Source organism: Zingiber officinale, chromosome 1B (genome assembly GCF_018446385.1).
Source record: "Zingiber officinale cultivar Zhangliang chromosome 1B, Zo_v1.1, whole genome shotgun sequence".
Classification (NCBI taxonomy): Eukaryota; Viridiplantae; Streptophyta; class Magnoliopsida; order Zingiberales; family Zingiberaceae; genus Zingiber; species Zingiber officinale.
In genome coordinates this window covers 164,676,207-164,686,593 of record NC_055986.1, presented here as the reverse complement: position 1 = coordinate 164,686,593, position 10,387 = coordinate 164,676,207, and the positions used below count along the sequence as shown (strand labels likewise).

The window sequence follows — 10,387 nt, the reverse complement described above, 5'->3', positions numbered from 1 at the left end:
GGAAAGGATGAAGTTATCAGCGAGCCAGGTAATTTTAACGTAAAGCATTAGATAAATTTTTACTCTAACTTGAAGTATGAAACAATTTTGAATAGATTTTAATGATTATATATTTAGAATTTTAATTATAAGCATGAAATTTATCATATTAGCGCTATAAAAAATTGTTTTATTAAAAAATACTATACCAATTCAATTTAACTTGAATTTAACTGAGATAGATGGACAATTTCAGATTGTATTAGCTTAATTTATAAACTTATTTAGTTTGAATCAATTTCTGAACGATAAACCAAAGTCAATTTATACAGATTCGAGTTAGTTTAGATTAATTTAATTAGATTGTAAAGCTCTCATCGTCCATGTGTTTCTGTTTTGGAAAAACGACAAAATTTACTTGAAGATATGATCCATGACACAGGTGATACACCACCACCTTTTTTTTTTTCTTTGATGCAGTTTCTCCTACTATCTCTGTAATAGTTACAAAAGTCCAAATGCAGTTTCTACATGTCTGATATGAGATCAAAAACAAATATCACTATGAAATCAGAATTTCTCACATGAACAACAAGATGGTGTATTTCTTGATGCGCACACCTCAAGATGTCGTCTAGATGAAGCAAAGTCTATGTTTCGTTCATACTACAAACCAAACGGCGTTAGAAACTAGGCATCTCTGTCTCTTCAAAGAAAAGACAATACCTGAGCTATCAAGGGGGGATATATCTAATCAGGTAATGTATCTTTCTTGCTGCTCCTGAAGAAGCCTTGCAGAAGACTTAGCATCCAGATACAGAGTAGTTACTTCAACGAGATCAGCCTGCAAAAGTTGCGAGGGGGTTATTAGAGTGAAACTACAAGTAAATGACTGATAGTGAGGCTATAATGTAGGCCTTCTTACCTTGCAAATCCTGTCCCTTCCATTAGTTTTGGCCACAATGCTTGCAGGGGATAACAGCTGGATTGCATGCCTGAATAAGTTGGTAGTTCAGTTAGTCTTATAAAATACAGATGGGAAACATAAGTGATAGTGCAACGGAATGGCATGCACAAGAAGCACCGTACCAAGGATTTGCCAAATGCCTTGAAATAAAATTAAAAGAAAAAAACAGAAACCAAAGAGAGATTCAATTTCAATATTGAAGCACGCTCCAAACTATCGATATTCAGCATATTGGGGCGTTCAAATATTCTTGCCGAATCATATTCAGCTGTTTTGGTCATGTCACTCATCTAGAATGATGAAGAGAACGAAATAAATGCACAAAAAAGATCCAGCATATCAATTTATGAAGTGCTACAAAGAAAGGGGAAAGAATAAAAGAAAGGAAAAAAGAGAACAAATCAAAGAAGGTGAACAAAGACAACAAAGAAGCTTGAAATTTATTTCAATATATAAATCCAAATATTCACCATTGTAATATAAATAATACCAAATATTGGGGAAACAAATGTAAACATGACAAGAAATTAAGTTTTACCGGCTCATTACTTTTTACTTCATTATTTTAAATGAGAAGAAAAAGGAAGTAAAACATAAGTTGTACGGTTGTGTTGGCAAAATCCTTCAACGTAAATGATTGTGAAGTGCAAGGAACCAGGAAAAGAGCATCCACATAATTGAAGACTATAGAACAGATGATATATTTATATTAAAACTACACATTGGTGCTCTGCTATTCCAATAAGCATCATGCACACTAAGTATAGGAAAAAGGAATACATTATATATACCTTAATGATGCTTGTTGGCCAATCTCCCCTAAGTAAGCTAGACTGTCTTCATCTATATCAATCTCTTCAACCTGAGCTCGAATAGCCAATATCTGTTCCAGATCACAAGCAATTGGAAATTGAAAAGGATAAACAAGTTTAGTCCTCATCTTATGGCTATGTATAACGTCATTTTATGGCATTATGGAAGCAGATATAAAAACCTGGATCATTTCAGTGAGACCATAAGTGTCTGTCCTTATAATGACCAGTCGATCTAGCAAATCTACAGGAATGCCATGTGGACTAGTCATGTCAGTGCCCCTGAGCACAAGTAGAATCATAACAAATCAGAATGAGGCACTATAAAGGCCTAACGACATGAAAGGCCAAATGGCTAGGAAGGAAAAGTCTAAAAAACAACAGTGAGCATTCAAGGACATGATGGAAATTCATAAAATATATTTAAAAAAAAAACAGCCCGGTGCACAAAGCTCCCGCCATGCGGGATCCCGGGGAAAGATCCATTATACGCAGTTTTACCTTGCAAAGCAAGAGGTTGTTTCCAGGATCCGAAAAATATATAAATAAAAAAAATGTAAATCAAAATTCACAAATTCAGAGAAAATGTGTCATTCTACATCAATATTCTCTCAATTAGTCAACAGTCATATAGGTCCTTATTCACCATAATAATAAGCCAAAGTTGGACTTGATGTTTTTTCCTTTTTTTACATCTACCTACTCAGTATGTTCTCATACCTGACAGTACATATTCCTCTGTTGGTAGCAAAAATCACTATAGGTGATATTGTGCTCTCCAGAGCACGATTTAAGTAAGAAAAGCATTCAATGTCTAGCATGTGAACCTGCACAAGAATTGCAATATTTCAGATGAAAAAACTCAAGTCTAAGCAGCTGAGATCCCAAAAATGCAGAAGCAACTACCTCATCAATAAACAGCACACCAGGAACAAGCTCTGCTATGCCTTCATCAATATATTTATTAACAACCTGAACAACAAAAGTTTTAAATTCAGTTATTATTAAACATATCACCATATTAAAAGACATTAGGGAAAAGTTTATATGAATAAAAGGTAGGAAGCACAATATAAGAGTGTCATAAATAGAAACCTTATTAATTTCTTGTCGCAGTTTGTCAGTGATTTCAGTTTTACGAGGCTTCATCATCTGGCCCATAAGGGATAATATATCCTGTCCTCCTTGTGGACGAGCATTTGCAGCATCAAGATCATGTAGTGTAACATCCTAGGAAACCATTAGAAAGAGTTATGCACTTGCTATCATCATGCTTGCATGACCTACTTCTAGAAATGAAACCACAAAATAGATGAAATCATTCATTGTGAATAACTGTGCTGCCATGACCATTAGAGTACATCATGTCTAGCAGTATGCAGTTAGCAAGGCCCTTACAACCCAATTACCACTACATAGTATTTGCAGTTACAAATAATTACCGTCAAAATATCCTCTTCAGAGATGTTCTGAAACAATAAAGGCTACATTGGATTCAAGCATTGCATGCAATAGGCCATAAATATCCAGGTCTGGTCAATGCTTATTTATTTTTGTTGCAGTTAGCAAGGCCCTTACAACCCAATTACCACTACATAGTATTTGCAGTTACAAATAATTACCGTCAAAATATCCTCTTAAGAGGTGTTCTGAAACAATTAAGGCTACATTGGCTTGAAGCAAGTGATCTGAAAACTTGGTCATAAATATTCAGGTCATAAATATTCAGGTCTGGTAAATGCTTATTTATTTTTGTTGTGAAATCATTGATGTAAAACTTGGTTCTCTCCCTATCTTATGAATCTACATCTAAGTGATCTGAAAAAGATAGCATAATTAATTCAGAGAGTAGACAGTAGAACAGGGAGTTTCGAGTGAAACCAAGAGTATGGCACAAGATCGACAGGCAGTTGCAAGCAGGTAGAGCAGCAGATGACAGCGTGGTCAGGTGTGTTGTTAACTAACCCTATGCAAAGACCAGGATACAGAGAGGGAGAAGAAGATGAGAGCGTGGAAGTTAGCAAAAGTCATTAGGATGCGTTTGGTTGGGGGTTATTCTTGATAACTTTGGTTATTCATCTAAGATTATCAACGAAAACCCTCTTTAGCTTAGGTAATCGATGATTCCCGAGTAATGTTCCATGCCCGACACGTCAGCAAAAGAGGCATGCAACCCAGAATCGAAAAACCTCATAAAACTGAGATTTTTCTTGATTCCGGGGTTAACGAAATTTTTTTGCCCAAAATACCCTCGAATAAGACAAAAATGTGATAAAAAAAGAAAAATGTGATAAAAAAGAAAAATGTAAGAAAAAATATAAAATATATAAAAAATAAAATAAAATTTTTAAAAAAATAAAATAAAATTGTAAAAAACATTAAAAAAAATTTAAAGCTAGAAAAAAACGTAAAAAAAATAAAAAATGGAGAAAAAATAAAAAACATAAAATTTTAAAAATGTAAAAAATAATAAAAACCCCGTAAAAAATATATAAAAATAAAAAAAGTAGAAAAAAACACAAAAACATAAAAATAAAAAATAAAAAATAGGAAAAAAACGTAAAAAAAATAAAAAATGTAAAAAAAATTTAAAAATTTAAAAAAAATGGAAAAACGAAAAAAATTTGAAAAACAAAAAAAATTAAAAAAATTAAAAAACAGAAAAAAATTTAAAAAAAACTGAAAAGAAATAAAAAAACACATAAAAATAAAGAAAAATGTGGGAAAAAAAAACTTAGAGTTTAAAAGATATATATGGTTGATTTTGTAACTAAGGATAATATAGTAAAATATTAAATTAGATTATTCATTAAAACCTTCAAACAAATAAGTTTTTGTTGCATTACCTACATTGAACCAAATAACATTTGGTTATGTTTTATTCTCCATAACCTCAATTATGTGATTACTTGATAATCACATAAACAAGATTATATATGATAACTTGAATCAAACGTACCCTTAGAGTAATTGAATTCTTGTGTGGTTATGCAGGGGGGCATGCAACTATAGCCTTGTGTAAATGTTAAGAGATTTAGGGTTGTTCATTATATGGTAATTTTGAACGTATGGCAATTATACATATGTTGTGAATTGTAGAAGAGATATTATATGGTTTTATTATTTTGACTTGAGCTTGTGTTTTATTATTGAGTTACAAGAGACATAACATATTTTAAGTATGCTAGAGTTAAAAACACATTTTTGTAATGTATGTATGGGCAAAATAGAGAAAAGGTTGTGTATAGCTGAGAAGGAATTGTGGTTTCCATTATAAACGAATATTGTAGTCAAAATTATAACAGATACAAAAATCTATTAACTCAAGTTTAGCTTAGACCTCATTTGAAGAAGTTAGCTGAAGGAAGCTGGGTAAAGGAGAGTTTGGTCTAGTTGGACGATGGAACTGGCTAAGTATGGTAGAATTGCTTGGAATTCAATCAAAGTGCATTAGGTTTGACCAAGTGACAACCAGTTTGACCAAGGTAAAATTGAAGTGCAGTCACATTCAATGACTGGGATTGAATTAGCACTAGATTGTGAGATAAGGCGAATCAGGATTAATAGCTCCAGAATTGGCAAATTCTTAGATGATTGATCCAAAGTGGCCATTGATCCAAAGTGGCCGGTAGTTTTTGCCCAGAAATAGCCTAGGTCACAGAGGTACTATAACAACTTTCTCTCGCAAAGTCTCATTCCACATGACTCTGGCTCCCTTTTTATGGGCCACAAAATATGTGCCCTGCCAATGGCAGCACTTCAGGTAGCTTAGTGCTCAGATGGATGCCGAATGTTTTTTTGGTGGACTTTAACTATTCACGCTCTTAACAAGCCATGTATCTCCTTCTAACTCGTTGCCCCTAAGACACACAGATTAACCCATGTTCATACTTTTGAACGCCTCAATTCACATGTGTTGTCCATCTAGTGGCTCATAGAATTAGTGGCAATTTACCCATACCAGTTACCTCCTCACATAAATTTTAATGAAGTGTTTTTGCGTCACAGCCTCAATTGAGACACAATCTTCTATAATTATTGTCATTGTTTAGTCACGACCTTACTTAACTTCTTTCTTCCTTTTAATGGCAATGTCATCTATATAAAACATTCCTAATTAAACAAATTTCGGCTGCAGAAGTTCTCTACCCAAATTTTCTTTCAGTTAATTTTTTACCAGAGTATTTTTTCACCACCTTAATAAGCATTTGCTGTTCTTATTCTTTTTCACCACATCCTTGCTTTAATTATTTACATAGAGTTTCATTTTCACATGCACTACACAACATGCACACCCCTTCCATGTGCCTGATTTTAAATCCAAAAGTTGCTCTTGCTCTACTCTCCAACTGAGATCACCTCAGCCAAACTAAACCCTATATTTATCTTGAATTCGATCTCAGCTAAACTGAACCTAACTCAGCCAACTTGCACTATCCAATTCTCCCAAATTCATTTTGTTGGAACAGCAAACGCCAATTCTGGTTCTTTTCTGCATCCAAAATCAATTGAAGCGAAAAATATTCATACAGGAGAAAACAGCTTCAAATGGGACATGTTTTATGGCAGACCTTCCACAATAACTAAATCCAAGCTTGAAAAGATTAGAAGCAGATTCATACGGGAGCAAAAAGCTTCAAATGGGACAAGTTTTATAGCAGACCTTCCACATTAACTAAATCCAAGCTTGAAAAGATTAGAATCAAGTGCTGTATTCTAAAATTGCATGACGTTAGACCCTCATTCCCTCTTCATCTCCATATCTTACAACTACTAAACAACTAGGATGCAAGCATTAGCCAATTTGCTCTCAATTCTTAGGAATCTAAGTGACTAAGAGAATATTCTGCCATGGGTATGGCGTCTACTTCACTCAGGGATGCCACGTCTCACCAGAACAGGATGGAAAATAAAAGGAATAGGAATGTCTATCAAGAAATCAACACGGGTGATTCACCATGATTCATTGCTCGGCATCCTCCTGGGACTCAATGTAGAGGAATAGTGTGATGCAAAAAAAAATTGTCAGAACATATTTGCACCCCACTTAAGACCTACTGTGAAGAAAACCTCATAACAACATGACTCTGAGGCTCCTCCATTATGATCCCTATACAAAGTTGCCATTTTGCCATGTCCAACTTGTTTTTATGATACTACCTTTTCATGTAGATATGGATGTCAATACAACAAATCTATAAAGGTGAAAATTACTTCAGTAGTAACAAATATTGACCAAAAAAAATTAGTAACAAAATGTCCCGGTAATGTATAGCATATTATGGAGAAAATTAACAGATTATTTAAATGTGGCATGATCAATAAAACTAACTTTATAACATTATACTATTTTTGTTAATTATTGAAGTGACATTTAATGTTTCTATTATTATGTCAATTTTTCATATTCTTCAATTCTATGATATAATATCTTTAATAATTTTACTAATTTATGTACTATTTTTAAGAAATATTTTACTGTAATGCAGGATAGATGTAAAAAAAATCATTTACTTTCTGGATGGAAGACAAACTCCGAAATCTAATTGACAGCGAGGGCATTTTTTTATCATATAAGTGAATACTTGGCTAAAAGTAGCTTCCCTCCAATATCTCTTCTTGTCTATTTCCTTTTGATTCTCTTCCCATATGAACAGAATAGCACTTCTTTTCAAAATAAAAAAAAAAAAATCTCTGGTTACTCCCCTGAGAATGATCAAAATTTATCATACAGATTGGCAAGCATGCTGATTGATGGCTGCTTCTGGAGATGGCAAAAGAATTCGAGAAGATCATAAAACCAAATCATTTTATTAGCCAAATTATAGCAGAACAGTACTGGATACTATATTTTAAATGATTCTAAAATAGACAAAGATGTAAAACTAATTAGCCATTGGCAATGTGAATGTCAACATTAAAACCCAAGCATTCTGAATGACATACAGTGTGGATATTAGTCTATGTAAATGATATCCATATAGAAGACATTCATTTTTCAGTCTCAAGATTACAAAATAAGGAACTACATGTCGACTCATGTATAGTCAGCATAAAAATGGGTTGAGAGACTAGTAATGAAGTACCTGTACTATCTCTTTTTTTTTATGAACTTCCCCTTTAGGAATAGGAACATACTCTTCCGCCTCGAGATCATATTCTGTAGCAAAAGCATCACATCTACCTACTCTTTTTACTGCACCACTATTTGCTTCAATGTAGATAACATCACCAACAGAAACCTGCAAAGAAGTTAAAATAACAAGAAACTCAAATGAATGACAAATATAATCTTGGATAGCATGTATGATGACAGAATGATAAAGGAACCACTTAAGATATAGAGGAAATAGAATGTCTTGAACTATCTAAAATATGCCTTATTATGATGAAATAGAATACGACGGGATTTGAAGTTAATTTCCACATCTTTAAGCAGTAAAAGAGTCTCCTTAATAGGAAAAAAAAATTGAAGAAGCTCGCATTTTCTGAACTATAATTATAGTGAAAAGGAACATTGTTTCATGAAATAACTAGAGAAGAGACAAAAGAACAATATATTCACAACATTCTTTTATAAAATTGCTAGAGAAAGGATAGAAGAAAATTCATTCCAAAAAACACTATATTACCTTTTCTTTTATCAAAGCATCATAAATAGTTGGATCTAACTTCAGCTGTTTGGTTCCCTTAACAGTCTTTAACCCAATGATTACATGACTAATGCTTTGCCCATACCCACCAGTTAAATTATCACTCTCTTCTGGCGAAAGTTCTGTTACCTGAAACAAGGATAAGATTGTCAAACAAGAAATAAAGACGAATTACAAATAAGAATTTGCAGTAAAGGAAAAACCCAAAGAAATTAGAGAATCCATTATCCTAAGGAACCAAGTTGAAAATTATGGTGTCAAAATTAGTGAGCAGCACCTCTCCTTCATAAACTTCCTTGGTTTCTTTAATTCGAAGACCAATAGCCCTTCTAAAATTCTCCATAAGAACCTCAGTTTTCTTGACCTCGGATGAGTACACTTCTGATCCAACCATAGGGCAAAAGGGAACCTAAAAAATCACGTTCAGTAAAAGAACAACATAAACCCTAAAAAAATGAAAGGGTTACTTAACTAACACAAACCATATCCAACATGAGTGTTTCCAAGATGCAAAAATTAGTAAAGATATCTCACTGACTATCTAATTGTGTTTCTAATTGGCATCAAAAACAGTCACATTTGAAGGCCCTAAGAGTATCACAAATTTCATATTATGATATTCCATTATAGACGCCATAAAACTGTATATCAATACTAAATGTGAAAATTGACCATTAGTTTGGTATAGTATTCTGAATCAAGGCAAACTATAGTTAATTTATAAATTATAACCTGACGTGGAAATTCCATGATGGTTCATGAGGAATAGGAAAAGATTAGCAGCGGAGAATACCTTGCTCCCAAGCTCCTGAGAAATGCCTAGAGATAGGGCAGTTTTGCCAGTGCTAGGAGGCCCAGCAAGCAGAAGTGCTCTTCCAGCCATCTTCTTCTGCCTTATCATATCCACCACAATGCCCGCTGCCTCTCTAGCAGCCACCTGCCCGACGAACCCCGCAGCCAAAGGAATTGCATTTCCGGAAGCCTAACAGGCATTAAGATATCAATATAAACACCATGTTTCGATCTTTCCGCCAATATTTAAGCAGGAAAAAGACATGCAAGAGTAACTTCACTTAGCAAGACTACTCCTCCTACCAGATTCCGCAGTCGACCAACCAAAGGCGTAAAGTCGAAATCAGAAAAACTAAAAGTAAGAAACCCTAGAGCCTAAAAACCGGAACTAAGAACTAGAACAAGAAACAAAAGAGAGATTGAGATGCTAGAATAATACATCGAGGCCGAGGCCTTTGATGTGGGTGTGGGTAGCGATGCGCTGCTTCCTCGAGGTGGATTGGACCTCGTCGATCTTCATTTAGTTGCTGCTGCTGCTTCGCGTAGCTTGGGGTCGCCTCTTGTCAGGGGTACAAAGAGCGCGCGGCTTGGACCGAGCGAGGTATTGAAATTCTAGTGATGCCCTACAAATTTGCACGACAAATGGAGTGGAATTCCACCGAGAGAGATAAATAAACACTTCATGTCGATTGGGCCAAGGTAGCGCATTCCGACCCTCTTAGCCCGGCCCAGCATGCCCGAGCTCCAGCACGAGGAGAGAGACAGTGCCAGACTCGAGTCCGCCAAGCCTGATACAATCCATGATGAGCATTTGTTATATTCGATATGATCCTCTATGTTACTCTTTTTTTACTACTTGGATGCCAATTTTTAAGGCTTCTTTAATGGTTAAAATCTTATAAAATCTTTTTTTAGTCTTTTACGATCAAAAATACCACACTACACCTTTTTATTTTTTTATTTAATATTTCTAATACGATGCATAAAGGTAGGATTGGGTCAAGGGGGCATAGAGTTAAAGAGACGTGGTAATTAGAAGTTAATACAACGTAGTAATCAGATGTTAAGAAGATGTAGCGCCCCACATAGAAGTAGTCAGGGTCGTTGCCCAACTAATACTTGGTCAGGAGTCCCAGACCAGCAATTTAGATGGGTTACCTGGGCAAAAGACCCAGATCAGGAAT

The 10,387-nt window shown here is 34.5% G+C and overlaps 1 protein-coding gene across 1 annotated transcript; it reads right to left on the bottom strand.

The window, feature by feature from the left end:
- Positions 1 to 515: 515 nt before the first annotated feature.
- LOC121988741 (ruvB-like protein 1) lies at positions 516 to 9,846 on the bottom strand. Its single transcript, XM_042542342.1, has 12 exons — positions 9,643 to 9,846; positions 9,205 to 9,393; positions 8,689 to 8,820; positions 8,391 to 8,540; positions 7,845 to 8,000; positions 2,854 to 2,988; positions 2,665 to 2,730; positions 2,479 to 2,585; positions 1,941 to 2,040; positions 1,738 to 1,829; positions 905 to 974; positions 516 to 823 (listed from the first exon to the last, which is right to left on the bottom strand). Exons 1-12 carry the CDS (start codon positions 9,721 to 9,723, stop codon positions 734 to 736), a joined length of 1,368 nt encoding a protein of 455 aa, XP_042398276.1. The 5' UTR covers positions 9,724 to 9,846; the 3' UTR covers positions 516 to 733.
- Positions 9,847 to 10,387: the final 541 nt, after the last annotated feature.